The sequence below is a fragment of the Prunus persica genome, chromosome G3 (genome assembly GCF_000346465.2).
Source record: "Prunus persica cultivar Lovell chromosome G3, Prunus_persica_NCBIv2, whole genome shotgun sequence".
NCBI lineage: Eukaryota > Viridiplantae > Streptophyta > Magnoliopsida > Rosales > Rosaceae > Prunus > Prunus persica.
In genome coordinates, this window is record NC_034011.1 from 23,031,806 (window position 1) to 23,047,983 (window position 16,178).

Genomic DNA, 16,178 nt, shown 5'->3' on the forward strand with positions numbered 1-16,178 from the left:
ATTTTCTCCTATATACGTGAATTAGCCCAATTGACCAGGACGACAACATTGCTTCGCCGAAGTGCACTCCAGTTTGGTTCAATCCATTGTCCATACCCCTATATATTTTATTAAAACAAAAAAAGGACATTTTTTAATTTTTCAAAAAGCCCAATGTGTATATAATCCTTGAAAGCCCACATACTTAGTCATAATTTTTAAAAAAGGCCCTTTACTTTGTTGCATATCACATGTACGGCACGTGACCTCAGAACAATTCCAAAGCGCGCGGGATTCAACAACCAACAACCAACAACCAACGTCCAACGTCCTCAGGCTGTTCGACCAAAAAAAAAAACGTCCTCAGGCTGGAAATTTCAGGAAACTACACAACGAGCCCCAGATCTGAAATATCTGTTGCACCTGGATCCTGGAACCCCCTTTAGATCCAAAACCACCTGCAACTGGGCTTCAAACAACAATGGCGAAAGTGGAAGAAGTGCAGCAAGAGTCAAATGGCAACAACATCGTGAAGCAGAAAAAGAAGAGGAACCATGGCTCAACCGAGTTCTTCGTCTTCGTGGATTACGTTTTCCTCTCGATCTTCTTTGCGTTCCTCTGCTTCATCATCTTCAAGATTGTACTCGGCACCACATCCGATTCCTTTACACTCTAGAGACCGAGATTCTTTTCAATCAGGTTGACCCTCCACCTCCCTCTTCTCCATTTCCTTGATGGTTTTTTATTTTTTATTTTATTTATTTATTATAATGCAATTGATGTAATGGGTTCACTTTGTTCTTTGTTGATTTTTGCGGGTCCAATCAGTTTTTTCCTTGATTTGGGTTTGAAATTTTTTCTGATAATCAATTGAGTGAGAAGCTTATACATAGCTTAATTATGCTACATGTATATGAATATATGGATTAGGCTCTTTGTGTATTACGAATTTGTATTTCAATGGAATATTATTGTTTTAGATTTCTGTAGAGGAATGAGTAGGTCCTTGAATTGAATGCATGGGACAATGAAGGTTAGCCCACCCTAAACTGAATTTGTGTACAGTGAAATTGCATTTTGTTCTCATCTGGGTAGTTGAATTCATGGCATGTTCAATGTGAAAATTCTGTGGTTGGTGGTGGTATTTATTCTAGGAAAAGTACTAGGCCTATTTGTGCCAATCAGCTTCCTCTCTTTCCTTTCATTGTGGGTAGATGTAGTGAGTTTATGCACATGTTGCTAGCAATCCAAGTAAATATTGAAATTGACAGTTCTTAGATTTCCTGAAGACAAAGAAATTCAGATTGATAGATTCATGTGAACTATTCAAAAAGAGGAGCTGGCCCTATAGATCAGTTCTTTCTACTGGTCACTTCCCTCATTACATTGCTAGGATTACAATTAACTTCCAGAAAATTGCAACCAAAAAATTAATCAATGTTTTCTGTCAATTGGATTATTGCTATATCTTAGCTGGTGTTTGTTTTGCTTCTGAATTTTCAGTAGAATGTTGTCGAAAATTCGTAGCGTGAAATCAGTAAAATGAACATTGCTTTTGGTGCTAACTTAAAGCATCTGAAGGTTTCAGTTTAGGAGTTCATAATATTTTAGACATCTTGAGGTGATTCATTCTGGAGAGGGCATGAGTATTGACCAGTGTCTACAAGTTGTTCATGTCTTTGCGGCTCTTTTCTTTAATGACAAATCTGGGATTATGTGACAGGTACAAGTGCAAGCTTGAAGGCCTAACCGGGCATTGACTTGGTCAGATTCAGATTCTGCGATCTCAAATTCGTGACGTTTTCTTGGTATTGAAAAATCATGTGCCCTCTTTTGATCAAATGTGATTTAGAAACAATTGCTTTTTATGGCCTGTAATTCTGGGAACATACATATACATGTTGAAGTGGATCATATCAGTGTCATATGAATGTTAATCTCTACGAATTGGTATCATGTACTATTCATATATGAACTTGGTTGATGGGTTATGCCTTTCTTTTTCTTCTTCAGATCAGGATGGTGTTTGTCAATTGTTTTCATGCCATATTGGTATATAATCTTCATTGATGGCACACCTAACCATCCATGAATTAATTTGATGAAATTTTGCAAGCTTTGACTTTGTTGAGAAACCTTGGTATCGACTAATCGCATTGTAATTCCCGACAAATTAATAGACAAATATCTGACTTCAAATCAATCAAACAGTCCATTCGAATTAATGTCATTTTTGTTTTAAGATTAAGTCTAATCGCTTCTTCTCTTAGGTCCACCTCATAAAAATATTTGCCTACAACAAAGTATTTGTCTAGCCTTTTATGTTTAGGGTAATGCTAGGCTTATCACATTTTTATACCACATTGTGTACCACTTCTCTAATAGAGGTGGAGCCTACCAATACAATGGGGCCCACTTCTATTAGAGAGGTAGTACACAATGAGGTATGAAAAATATAATAAGCCTAGCATTTTCCTTATGTTTATATGTCTACTCCTGACACATGCTATGTAAAATGAAAATGAAGATGCAGATGCAGAGCACACACAAAACATGGCTAAAGAGTGCACAGAAAAGCAAGAACTGAAATAACTGCTACTGATAATTCACTAATTCTAATTAAACAACGAAAGCACTTTAACAAATGCTGCTTTATTTCAAAGCCAGAAAGCACCGCCCTGGTCTCTCACTGCAATGCCAAGTGAGATACGCACCCATCTAGCTCTCTTAACCCAAACAAAACCAAACACAGAAGAACAGAAACACATAAATCTAGCACACTAGCTAGTTGAATGATACAGATCATGATCTAGCATACTTATTCAAAGCTCCTCATGCTCAAACAAATTCAGGGACTGGTGGGGGTTGGTTGGGTATTCCCAGCACCATTGCCTGGGATTGGAACCTCATAACCCGGGTTTGGGACGAATGTATCGTCGCCACCGGGAACATAGTCATGACCAGTACTTGGCGTTTGTCCACTTCCACTTCCACCGGTGCTGCCAGTCCTGCCGTTGTTGGGGAATGGAGTCTGAGGTACAACATTATGCCGTGGTGGGATTAACACACGCCCAAGGCCTGGAATGAGATAGCTGCCATCATGGCCAATAAACCACTCAGGTTGTTTCTTGTCATCTTTGGTTGGGACACTTCGTCCTGCAACTGCTTGCCCTGTTATTGCAAGAAGGACAACAAGAATGGAGATGAGAGGCAGAAATGAAGTACGGGTTTTGTCAGCCATTATCAGAGAAATGTTACACAAACAGAGAGAGAGAGAGTAAGAGAGGAGAAGATAGCTCTTGCTGAAGTTGGTTTGGTGATGGAGAATGTAGGAAAAGAAGGGCTCTTCTTATAGTTGAGGATTTTTAGCAAGTTGGGTGAATATTTGGCGGTGAGTTAAGAGACTGTGCCCCTCTAGAAGCCATGGATAGACAGAGAAGAGATATCTAAATGCATACGTGCATGGAGAGAGACGGGTCAAGAAAAAAAAGAGAGTGATGAGTTGGGTTTCTTCTAGTTCGATAATTTTGATGCACTTGAAGGACAAAAAAGACAGTGGGGTCTTGTCTTGGCGTGTACTTCATAGCTATTAAAATCTACCTATATGCACCAGCAACTCTTGCGGCCGTTAATGCAGGCATTATATGCTCTACTGGTTTGTTCGATGTGCGGCTCTGTCATCACATTCCTCTGTGAATGTGAATGAAAGTAGTTTACTATTAATTTCTGGTTTTTTTCTGGGCCTTCATCTTCTTTACTATTTGGTCACCTGAGCTCTTGTGGAGAAGATCTTATCGTGAATGCTAATTATTTTACTGCTGCCAACTTTAAAAGAAGTGTACTTCCAGCTATAAAGGTGCCTGCAATGTAGATTCTCAAATTTATGGCTTCATTCCATATTTTGCGCAAGTACTTTTTTCTGGTTTGGATTTCGCCACCCTGACAAGTTATTTAATATGGGTTCCACATTCCAATTTCCACTGACTTATTGTTCACCTGCCATTTTATTGGCTCTCGTTCTTTCTTCTTTTTTTTGTTTTTTGTTTTTCTTACCACTTAAATCCACAGAGTTAAAGCCATCCATTTAGAGAGAGGAAAAAAATGTGTTTCTGGCACCGGTAGTTTTCCTTTACCAATTATCCATCTTCAGCCCACCGAATACCGCTGGATATAGTTTGGCAGCTTCAATGAGGGGTTTCAATCAAGCAGTCCAATAATAACTTTGCAACTGGATCGTCCAATAATAACTTTATATTAAAAACCCCTTCTTTATAACCCCTCCTTCTAGCCTCCCTAATATAGTTCTAGCTAACTCTTGTTCACGATTAACTTCACGTTGTCTGAAAATTGTTTTGTCTAACCTACAATTATATAGCTTCATTCAGGATGCGTATCTTGTTCTATGCAGCAACAGCTTTAGTAGATTATTCAACTTGGTAAACCGTCGGGTGTGACTAAATTGGGGCTTGACTAAACAATTTACATAAAACTTAGAAAAACAGAGCTAAATTGCCTCAGTTACCTGAAGAGAATTGTTCCCTGACTTTTTTGTTCCTCCAACAAAATGCTGAGGAAATGGCAATCCAGAAAGATCATCTTTCGTTTGGATTTTAAAGAGGCAAAAAAATATCCCATAGTACAACAAACGCTAGCCCATTTCATTTATACTTGAATCACAAAATCTAAGGCCTTTCCTCTGAAAATCTTGGAAGTTGAACAAGGGAGTTCACACGCGTGACACCTTCCAAACCTGACCAGTTCTGGTCTTCAGCTGCCATTGTTTCTTCATTCCCTTCAATCTCAACCGGTAGTCGTCCATAAGTATCGCTTTCATCAGATGATCTTACTGTGAAATTCCTCTGCAGAGATGGCTCTGACTTCTGGCCATCATCTGATTCAACTGCATTTCCGGAGTGATTGCTCTGAAGTGTTGCAGATGAAAAGCCTTGTTCCTCGTAATCAGATTCAGAGTCCATTTTCCCATCCAAAAACAAGCAAACAACTGCACAGTCATCCATCTTTGAAGTCGGGTATTTGAGTTTCCATTCACGGGCAGCTGAGTCAACCACAATCCTTGCTGCTGATGCCCGGCTCGGGGATGAGGACACTATCTCAACAACCTCTTCATTGCTTAAGACATCCCAAACCTGTAACATTTACAAGTTCAAATTCTTTAACATCTAACGCCCCTTTATGCTTTCTTACAAGTCGCAGAGCCAAAAAGTAAAGGCATAACAAGGTTATACGTTATAATATTTTTCGGGTTCTCCATCAAAGTCTCCCTAAAGAGAGACCCATTCATCTCTAAGAAAAGCATATTCTCTGAAAGAATGTAACAAATTTGCATGTAAAAGACCCACTTCTACTTCTTATGGACATTTCACAAATATAATAAAAAGAAAAGAGGGAAAAAAAATTTAATGGAGGGATTCAACAAAACATAAATATATCACTATCTCCTAAAAAAATAACGGAGTTAAAAACAGCTGACTGGAAAAATTTGAGTGATTCAATATATCAATAGCCAATTGCCACCACTAGCTATGCAGCAGTCATTTAAATGTCAATCATGCTATCTCTTGTTTGCCTGGGTTTCTGTATAACTCTGAGGGGCTTACAGTTCCCATTGGACCAACAGAGAAACAGGACATTAATAAGCAGAGCAAACTTCCCATTTTCATGGCCTGCTCATGTGGAAGGTATAGGAGACAATGCAGCCCTCATTTAACAATTAAATATACATTCAAGTAGCAAGATCATGCCTGATCTTAGCACTTGTTTGTCGCTGATGTTTTATGAATCCGAATGCTCTGGACTTTCTTACTGGTATTTGCATCTCATGAGATCTATCGTATATTCCACTATCATGTTTGGTGATTAGATTATAATGTGACCAAATTGTTTGTGGTTCGATCACTTCATAGTTGGTTCCTGGAAGCTGTCTTGTGCAACAAACGGATTTTCCTCGTTGTTGTATGATTATTATGTTACTTTTTTACATAATTTACTTTGCAGTTTATAAGACACGGTCCATACAGGATCAGCTAATAAAAAAACGAGGTTTTCAGAGCTGAAAGTTTTACCCCATCTGAGGCAAGAACGATGAACTGATCTCTCTCAGTAAGTATCCGGTGTGAGAATTCTGGTATAGAGATCACTCCATAATCCTTTAAACAGAAATCACCGAAGGCTCGAGCCATTGCTAACCCAGGGGCATCATCAAACGGCAACCATACTCGAGACACTTCAGGCTCATCTTGCAAAGCAAATACCCTACCCTTGCACCGTTTAATTCTTTCAGCTTCCCCTATGACATTTACAAAGCATCATCAACCAAGTAAGGTTCATACAACAAGCAGGCAGCCAAAACATTGATGAAAAAACGATAATAATATCACTCATACTTGGCAGATCAGGCTTTAAATCAACAGTTAATTGGATTGCCACCATGGAATCACTACTGTCCTTTGATCCCAGGATTGCTCGGGAATCCCCAATATAACCCATGAAAAGATTTGACCCCTGGAAAGAGGATCAATCAATAACAAAGAAAACTATATGGAAAATAAAGAAGAGCATAGAAGGTGCTTGCTGCCATACCTGTTTGACTAGAGTGACAGCAGTGCTACCACTGCAGAAGCAATCCAAATTAGGATGGGACCTCAGCTCCTTGTCCATGGCCTTGTATGACTTCAGGAAAGCCTCTCTCCATGTTACATTTAATTTTTCCTCAGCTGAAGCATCCTTCTCAGAATCTCCACCATCTGATCTCTTTAGGTTCCCTTTGAAACATGTTTTACTGGACCCATTTAACCTTGATTGATAAGAATGCAAGAAGGATAGCAGCTTTACTGGCAATGCATCCCTCACTTTGCGTGCAACAAGATGACCATGTGGACCATGGCCGTCAAACACGCCACAAAATATCGCATCTTCTGACATGAAATCCTTCAAATGAAAATAAAATCAAGAGTTCAGAAATTAACCTACCAACATGTTCAAATATTATTCCCACTGTACAGAAGAAACTTACTTCCCACACAACCATAGCATCCTGGTTTATGCCTTTGCGACCCTGCTGTGTGAATATGCAAGAAGCTCGGCTCTTTCCATTAGTAAAAATGCGGTTGGGAATGGAGTGTAAATTCTGGAGAGTATATACATGGTCTGAGAACGTCTTCTTCGTTCTCTTTTGCCCACAAAATCCAATCCCCAAGAATGAGTGAGCAACTGTCTCTCCATTGCTCCTGCTACTACGAGTACTCCGACTACTAGTCGAAACGCAAGCCCCCATCTGCTCAGCTCCACAAAGAAGACATCTGACGTAGTAAAGGATAAAATTCCTCCTTTAGCCAAACAGATCTCACATGAAATTCTGAGTTTGCTCAAATGGTCAACCGAGCAATAGACTATCCAAATACCAAAGATTCCAACACATCAAACCACAAGCCACTTTACAAGTCCATATAGAAAAATGAGGTCATTTTATCTTGGTCAAATGTATTCCGTGGTTCGATAGCAAAACCAGCTGAGGAAAACGAGAAGACATTAGTTAATGAATTGTTTAGTTTCTGGTTACACAGAATGCAAAAATGGCTGCATGTAAAGAAACTGAAATGCATTAAAAAAAACAATTCCATGTGAACACGGAATAGAATATACTTAAAAAGGCTGTCCTGATCCTTTGCCCTTCATGAGGACTCACGGTGATACAAACCAAGTGGTAAGATTTTCAGCAATTTGAGTCACATAAAGACCTTACAAAATAGAAGCCAATGAAGACAGAAAAAAACAGAAAATCTGCCCTGTATTCAGTGACTGAGAGATTCAGACCCAAAAAAACAAAGGGATTAACCATGAATTTTTCATTGTCTTTTCCTCCTATGCCGAACCCACCATCATTCAATAATTTACGAAAAATAAATACATCTAAAACCCATGTGAATTCTTAATAAAGCAAAACAAAACAAAACTACGGCGAAAGGAATTTCCAAAGACACAGCCCAACAAGTAGTGCATCGAGATGCAAAAACAAGAACAAGAATGAGACTTTCCAAAATCTTGCCTTCTCCTCAGCTTAACTAGAAACCAGTAGCACGAACAAAACAAACTCAGAGAAACCCAATTTGATAAGGTTGCTCACAAAGACACGGTACAGGAATCTTAAGAAACCCAGAAAGACATACTCTTGACAGCTTGGAATGTTATGTAGAATATTTTTCTTTTCTTTTTTTTATCCGCTTTCCCAGTAACAAAACAGATCATAGAGTTCGGTCAACGAACTGTTTCGGAGAGAGAGAGAGAGAGACGGAGGGTAAAAAGCAATAATGAAATTTGTACGAAACTGTTGCTTTCCCACTAGAGAGAAATCCGAGAAGAGATAAAGCAAATCGGAAAAGCAGGAAAAAGACGAAAGGAATGATTTTTTTTTTTGTCAAAAACATAATCATGTAAAAATTACGTATTTATCATACAAAGAAAAAAAAAAACATAAACAGGATTAAACCATGTTTGGTTACTGAGAAAACGCCAAAGAAAGACTACAACTTTTGAGCAGAAAAGATCTCTAAAATATTACAGGATCATCAAAAAGAGCAAACAAAAAGTAAATAACAAATAACAAACAATCATCAAATTTTCTGTTAAGTTGCTAGCAAATGCAGGAAAAGAGAATGATTTTAGTTAAACTAGAAATCTGAAAACTTTTTTGAGTGAGACCTGAGTAGACAGAGACATTAACTTGACTGAACCTGCTACACCAGGCTAGTTAAACTGAAATTTTCAATCTTTACAAAGAAAAGCAGCAGAAAACATGAAATTTAGGATGTTTAACTCTCTCTCTCTCTCACTTTCTGAGTTTTCCCAGCTACCCAATTGAGCTCCAAACCCAAAAGATAAAGTAAAAGATTAGTGTGTGGAGACATAGAGAAGTTGTACACCCAGATCTTTCATTGCTCTGTGTTTGTAACTCTAAATCACTAGCAAGTTCAACTCAAATTAAGAGTGCAACAGTCCAAGAGTTCAATAGATAAAGAAAAAGAGAAAACACAAACAAAGAAGAGCATCATTGATCAAAGAACTTAGTTCTGTAACAAACAAAGCACTAAAAATTGGAGCAAAAGTAGAAACTTTAAGAGAAGGGTATGAAGTGTTCATTGAGTACATAGGATCCATTACCTTCTTCTGCAATTTTCTATGGCAAGATTTGAGCTTTGGGATCAGAGTGAAGGAAACAGAAGAGAGCAGAAAGAGAGATATTAATATGGTGGAGGGGAGGGAAGGTGGTGCATTAATTGCAAAAGCAGGGCAGGACAGAGTAGAAACTAGAGAGAGAGAGAGAGAGAGAGCAGTTACTGTGGAGTAGCCGTGCACCTCCCGGTTGAAATGATGATTGAAAAATCAGTTTCATGATGCAACTTACACTGTTCATTACATTCAACTTATGGCGCGTCCAATCCTTATCCCATTTTCTTTCCCTTTCTTTCCTTTTCTTCTCATTTTCCTACCTAAGATCGAAATTACATTTCTACACTCTTTGTTACTTCAACTGGAAAAGGTCCTGATATGAGTTTAGGAACATGTTTCTTTCCCTTTCATATATTCATTGTTTCCTGAGTTGTGTCACAACAAATTGGTCGTTTAGGTAATCACATAATTTATCAAATGTTATAAATTACGCATACGCGTATTTGATTTGTTAGTAAGTTATTTTTTAAACATAAAAAATAATATAAACTACTTTAAATTAATTTAATTTAAAATGAGAATGATTCGAATTTTGATGCAAAAGAATGAACTTACTATTTTGACTAACTAAACTAATCCACATTTACAAAAATAACTCGTCCTTCTATAGTATTGTATTGTCATTCGGGCTCATATGCACTATTTACCAACAGTAAAAAAAAGAATTACATGATTTACTGACCATTATTTTGAAGTGAAGAAGAAGAGTGTGAAAACTTGAAACCAGAAACTGGTGCTGCTCGAAATTGAAAGCCAGAAAAGCACGCCAAACTGACACAAACTCGGGACACGTGACGTGGCTGAATGTCCCGCCCTCAACTCAAAGTAAACAAAAAGTTGACAACTTGCCAACTCTCCTCTCCTCTCCTCTCCTCACCTCTCTTGCTCCCATCCGTGTTAGCTTTGCTGTCGACCTTCTTTTTCCTTTATTTATTTTCTCTTTATTTTTATCTCTTTTTATAAAGATCAATGGTATGATTTAAATGGGAGGGAGGGAAAAAGAGAGGGGCCTAGGCAAGGGCAAATTGGAAAATATGAAAGCAACCCAACTTAAAAACTTTTAAAAGGGTGACAGTCTGACAGATTACTTGAAAGCTTTTTAGGGTTCTCCTAAACCCAAATCATGGCATGAGATTAGGCTTTCTAACAAACTTGTCTATTACTTAAACTCCTTATGCAGTTGTCACAATATGATGTTGAAGATAGGATAAGCATAATTTTTTTAAATGATTGTACCTAAACCATTATTGTGCGTTTGTGACCCACTTATGGTGTTGATTTACGGTTCTTAATTTTAGATTTGATTAAATGAACTTTTATCACGCATAAAATCTTCGCTTAGGTTTCGAATTCAACCCTTATTAATGAGTAAAACTTTCATATAACATATTCCATACAAACCTTGCAGTTGCATGTATCAATATGCAAGTTGCAAGGCAAGCATTGAAGAGAAATGTGAGAGAGAGACTCTCTGGATTTGTGAGTCTGTGACCCAACCAAATTTTGTGCCACTTAATTGTGAAGAGCTGGAACTGCTCTAGACCTAGATCATGTGGGACTGAAAAAGGAATAAAGGGCAACCCAGCTCAAAAGTAATTGGCCTTTTTTTCTCATTTCTTTTCATTTTCTGTACAAAAATAATATCAAAATGTGCTGATATACATTTTCATACATCAGTTATGTACATAGAAAGAATTGTGTAATGATCATTCGTATATATGCATAGTTCTCCATCAAATTCTGCCCAAATACCTCTGCATATTTTTCAAAAATGTACCTCCACATATTTTAGAAAATTATCATAAAATTTTGTTTTCTTTGATAAATGATAGGAACACGTTACATTCACATGGGACATGACTGAATTCACACTCCATCTTTATTCTGAAAATCAGGTCATGTCTCTAAATCCAAAAGATTTGTTTTCTTTTTATTTTTTTATTTTCTGATCATCTATATCCAGAAGGCATTGACCGATCAACATGGGTTTACATTTGTTTCTGTATCCAAAATACGAAAATAATATTGATGAATTATAATAATAAATTAACCTAGATGAAAATGTTGAATGAATATTGGTTTATAATTTAATTTACTTTCTTAAATTAAAAGACTTCCTTCCTGTTTCATGGTTCTGTTTGTTTTGCCTTGGGGTTGTTTTGAGGGTTGTTGGTTTATGCTTGCAGTTTGTTGGTGTTTATGTTTTTCTGGGGTTTTTGCTGCTGTGTTGTTGTGTTGTTTTTAATTTGGTTAGTTTTTGCCAATTTTAGTTTTGTTTATCTGTTGATATTATTATTTGGGACAGTATGTTGCTCATGTTTATCTAATATTACGGATTAGATTTGTGCTTTCTTACTGGATTGCTTATATTATTGTATTTGTGTGCCACTCGCTTTTGAGTGAGTTTTCGTGATGAAATTTCATCCTTTAAAAAAAAAAAAAAAAAAAAGTCATGGATATGTTCTAACTTTTTATGCTTTCCTTTAGCCTTTTCGCTATATTTGTTTATTTGGGAAATCCAACGCATCAATCCAAATTGCAATTGAATCCTCATTTTCTTTTCCCTTCTTCCTGTTGTTTCATAATTTATCAGAATTAGAAAAAGAATTAAAATATATTTATTTATATATACTTTCCACAAACTTTCAAGTCATGGCTTTACTGCTGCTCTTTATCTTTACAACAAATATCCTAAAAACAATTCTAAAAATGTAGGCCCTTATCTCAACTTTGTTATGTTCTACCTGTCTACTGAATTTTATTGTCCACACATAATTTTTTTTTTAATGACAAATGATTATTTGGTCATGATTAAGGATCATAACCTTATGGAATGACCATACAAAATACTATAATAATTCTCATTTGATGCTCTAATTGGTAATTACCACTCTTAAATTCATTTACACACACGTCACTCGGATTCTTTTTAGTTTATTTTCTATTCTTTTTATGATTTCAAAATGGAATTTAATGACAAAAAAATGAAAAAGAAATATATTTTTATATGGAATTTTACATTGATTACTTCGTATTTTTAGTCAAAAAGTTGGGGACACCTTCCTTTTAAAATGTATGGATGGGTACAAGATAGAATGATGAAAAGGGGGAGCACAAATGTTACCCTTAGCTTCTTTATGAAGTAACAAGTATGTACCCCAAAACCTTTTTGCACCCAAATATATTTTAAAACAATAAAGATAAAAACTGAGTGGGGTTCATATATGATATGCAAACTATAGCATAAAAAAAAATATTGGAACTAAACCCGAGGTTGAGTTGTAAATGAAGTTGAAAAGTAAAATTAGGCAAGCACTGCCAGTGAAATGAATCATTTGAGGAACAAAACAGGGGCTGTAATTTCCTTTTTGCGTTATGAGAGTACAATGCATGTTCTCTAAAAAGCTTTTTCTTGGACTGAGGGATTTAGGCCTCGTTTGGTGGGTAGGATAAGTAGTAGAATTGGATTAGCTTAATCCAATACCATGTTTGATGCTAAAAAATGAATGTGGATAGGATACATGGTAATTCTACTGTAATCATATTATGTGCATTTTTATATGATAATTTATTCACCTTGAACTCAAGATTCGGGAGCCACAACACAAACCTGAGACACTAGTGCCAATAAAAGATATTTATCATTTCCAATCATACCTCATAATCCACTTCAATCTTAGTTACTAAACATGACCTTAGGGATGAATTTGAATTTGGATTTGGAGAACTTGTATTTGAATATAAATGTGTATTTTTTCATATGAACTGAACAATAAGCACAGTTTACAAGCCAATGGGGAGGCATACCAGACTAGCTATGAGAACAAAGGATTTGAATATCATGTTGTGTAATAGGAGAAAAGTGTAAGCTAATATGCTGAATATATTAACCATCCAAGTTCCTGAACAAAGCTACAATAACAGTCTGAATAAACAAGGACAGCATGGACAGAGTTGGCAGACCACCAGCTCAAACAAAGGAATCTGGATTTGGTCTGAAATTACGACTTGGATTTTACAAGTTAGAGAACTCCTTTTGGTCGTACAAGGTAGAGAACTCAGGAATCTCAAATTATTAAAACGAATGCCAACGATGATTTACAAATCAGTGGTTTCATGTTTGAATCATGGCACATTGGTAGTGTGTCTGAGAAATTTCTCTTTCTTTTGTAGTTTAGACTATCGCTTATATTTTTTCGAGAAAAAAAACTTTATTAAAATGGATTGAAACATTACATGGATGATGAAGTATCCCAAAGATTAAAATTCTGTTTGGGCCCAAGTTTATTACCAATATAGGCTTATAGCCCGGGGTCTTTTTTTCTAAAGGACATTTAAGTTCATTTAGGCCCAAAGCTTTTGTAGCTTGCTTTTGGGTTGTTCTTTAGAGCAACTCCACCCATTTGCCCTTAGCCATGGCAAGGGGGGAGTTAGGGCAGCCACTATTCACGTGAATAGTGGTTGCCCTTGCAAATAGTATTTTGAGTTTCCACCCATTGCCATGGCTAAGGGCAATTACTATTCATTTTTTTGTTTTTTCACAACTTTTTTTTACTTAAATAATTAATTTGGATAATATTTTCGGATAAGATTTTTGGGTTCCTACGTGTCAATACTATTCATATCGGATAAGATTTTATTTTATTAGTTGTATTGGTTGGTATTCATTTAAAAAAAAATTAGGATTTGGTGTTAAAAGTGAAGAGTATTGGTTGGTATTTATAGACACGGGCGGACCCATAATTTTTTTAGCGGAGGTGCAATATTGGCTAAGTATGAAAAATGGTTTTTCGGAATAATTATTTTCTCAAGATAATTTTTGGCGGCTTTTATTCCTTACACATCAAATAAGAAAACTTGATTTTATGGGATTTTAATATGAAGTATATATTGACTTAATGAGCCATCATTTTTAGCCTAAATCGTATTTTGCACTAAAACCGATTTTTCATATTTTGATTTGGTGGGAATTTGATTTTCTAGTATTTTTATTTGAATCCAAATGGGGGGTACTTCCTTATTTACATTGTAAACTTAAGTAAATGGAGTAATATAAAAATAAATTAAAGTAAAAGGACAAAGACATTTACTTAAATGTTGAAAATGGAAATAAGGTATAGAGGAAAATGTTGAGTAAAGAGTGAATAATAGTAGAAGTATAATGAAATGTATGAGGATTGGTGTTGAAAGTGAAGGGTATTGATAGGTATTTATAGAAAAAAAATATCAGAATTTTTTAGAATTTTTTAAAAAAATTTACGATTTTTTTTCATATTTTTATTGCCCAAAAAAGCCTCAGCCGTTGGATTAATTTGGAGAAGCAGATCGGAAGGCTGGGGAGGTGACACGTGGCAGCGTACCTTGGACCTGGCGCGCTGACGTCAGCGTGACGCGAGGCTGACGTCAGCAACACGCGAGTTGGACCTCGGGCTGGTCTCGCCTTCGGGCTGGCCCGAGTTGGTGGGTCCCACACCACCCCCGGGCCTGGGCTGTACGCTGGAGCGACTTTTTTTTTTTTTTCTGCCCTCGCCTCGGGCTGGGCTCCCTCGCTGGAGCTGCTCTTAGTATCTTCATGGTCCCAAGTCTCCAAACCAGGATTGTTGTCCTTCCATAAAATTTTGTGCCCTTAGTTTTGCTGTTTTAAATGCAGCCAGGCAAAGGCCTCGCAAGCTTCAAGTAGCCTGAACCTAATTAAGAACACACACGCACCCCAAGAAGATCTATATCTAAGATCTCATTGGGTCATCTCTCATCCATAGGACCAGAAACTAAGATAAGGTGATAAGCACACGTGGCACAAACCCAATTACTGCGCTACTCCTACAAACACAAAACTCTCTCTCCTCCCAATCCTCTCTCCCTCCACTGCCCCAACTTACCAAACCATGGCCTCAACCACGCTCCTAACTCCCACCTCTAAACTCAAATCCCTCCCTCCAATCAAGGCCACCAAACCCACCACCACAACCACAATTCCACAACCCCGCCGCCGCGAATTCTTATCTTTCGCGGCTGCGGCGGCAGCAACTCTGTCGTCACCAGCATGGCTTTTCCCACTGACACCATCCGCATTTGCGGCTTCTGACGAAGAGTACGTTAAGGAAACAGAGGAGGTGATCAGCAAGGTGAGAAACACCATTAACATGGACAGGAATGATCCCAATGTGGCTTCTGCTGTGGCTGAGCTCAGAGAGACATCAAATTCTTGGGTGGCTAAGTACAGGCGGGAGAAGACTCTGCTTAGCAGGGCCTCTTTCAGAGACATGTATTCGGCAATCAATGCAGTGTCAGGGCATTATGTTAGTTTTGGACCAACAGCTCCACTTCCGGCAAAGAGAAAGGCGAGGATTTTGGAAGAGGTGGAAACTGCAGAGAAGGCCTTATTAAGAGGCAGGTAAATTCAAAAACAAAAAACAAAAAAAGATTATTGATCAGTAATCATGGAGAGAGGAGCATTTTTTTTTTTGGTATCATTAATATAATTAGTATTTTGAACTGTTGCATTTTTTTACATTTTGTTTGTTAATTATGAGGTTACAGAGTGAGATTAATGCCGGGGGTTTTTATCATCATGAAAACCCTGTTTGATACATTTACTACATTCATATCCTCAACTAACACTGTTATATATATATATATATATATATATATGTGAGTATATTTAGATTCTGAATTGTCAATTGCATTTTAAAAAAATTAATAAATTGTCAATTGCTAACCTCAAATTGAACCGCCTGTTACACATGGCTCAGTTTATGTAACTTTCGTAGCTAAAAAAAGCTCATTGCTATCTCACTGCGCTGAAAAGTTATGTGCATTGTATGTCATGGCTTGGAAAGATTCAACAAAAAAAGAGGTCGATAAAATTTATATAAATAAATAAATAAAGCAACGGTTTTGTCAAATTTAAGAAGAGGAAGAAGTTTTTTCACACACACACCGTCCAAGTACAA

The 16,178-nt window shown here is 37.0% G+C and overlaps 3 protein-coding genes and 1 long non-coding RNA gene across 7 annotated transcripts; 2 read left to right on the forward strand and 2 right to left on the reverse strand.

Annotated features, from left to right (window-relative positions):
- Positions 272-1,991, forward strand: LOC109948317. Its single transcript, XR_002270959.1, has 2 exons — positions 272-678; positions 1,703-1,991. It is a non-coding gene; the product is annotated as an uncharacterized LOC109948317 (long non-coding RNA).
- Positions 2,551-3,516, reverse strand: LOC18783884 (putative cell wall protein). The gene has a single exon (XM_007216359.2). It carries the CDS (start codon positions 3,218-3,220, stop codon positions 2,828-2,830), a length of 393 nt encoding a protein of 130 aa, XP_007216421.1. The 5' UTR covers positions 3,221-3,516; the 3' UTR covers positions 2,551-2,827.
- Positions 4,431-10,150, reverse strand: LOC18783068 (probable protein phosphatase 2C 52). 4 transcript variants are annotated; one of them, XM_020560973.1, is made up of 6 exons: positions 9,908-10,150; positions 7,013-7,507; positions 6,580-6,927; positions 6,384-6,501; positions 6,063-6,286; positions 4,431-5,126 (listed from the first exon to the last, which is right to left on the reverse strand). In XM_020560973.1, the coding sequence occupies exons 2-6, from the start codon at positions 7,271-7,273 to the stop codon at positions 4,662-4,664; spliced, it is 1,416 nt and encodes a 471-aa protein (XP_020416562.1). In that variant the 5' UTR covers positions 7,274-7,507; positions 9,908-10,150; the 3' UTR covers positions 4,431-4,661. The 4 variants fall into 4 exon arrangements, with proteins under 4 accessions (XP_020416562.1, XP_007215329.1, XP_020416563.1 ...); XM_007215267.2 differs by lacking the exon at positions 9,908-10,150 and adding an exon at positions 9,157-9,521; XM_020560974.1 differs by lacking the exon at positions 9,908-10,150 and adding an exon at positions 8,166-8,712.
- On the forward strand, positions 14,973-15,825 carry LOC18782033 (photosystem II repair protein PSB27-H1, chloroplastic). The gene has a single exon (XM_007215012.2). It carries the CDS (start codon positions 15,111-15,113, stop codon positions 15,621-15,623), a length of 513 nt encoding a protein of 170 aa, XP_007215074.1. The 5' UTR covers positions 14,973-15,110; the 3' UTR covers positions 15,624-15,825.

What these genes read in the sequence shown, in the direction of transcription:
- LOC18783884 (XM_007216359.2), bottom strand. Translation starts at nt 3,220, where the DNA reads ATGGCTGACAAAACCCGTACTTCATTTCTGCCTCTCATCTCCATTCTT.
- LOC18783068 (XM_020560973.1), bottom strand. Translation starts at nt 7,273, where the DNA reads ATGGGGGCTTGCGTTTCGACTAGTAGTCGGAGTACTCGTAGTAGCAGG. An exon ending in CTGTCACTCTAGTCAAACAG is followed by an intron (nt 6,502 to 6,579) that starts GTATGGCAGCAA and finishes TCCTCTTTCCAG; the next exon opens with GGGTCAAATCTTTTCATGGG. An exon ending in TTTAAAGCCTGATCTGCCAA is followed by an intron (nt 6,287 to 6,383) that starts GTATGAGTGATA and finishes TAAATGTCATAG; the next exon opens with GGGAAGCTGAAAGAATTAAA.
- LOC18782033 (XM_007215012.2), top strand. Translation starts at nt 15,111, where the DNA reads ATGGCCTCAACCACGCTCCTAACTCCCACCTCTAAACTCAAATCCCTC.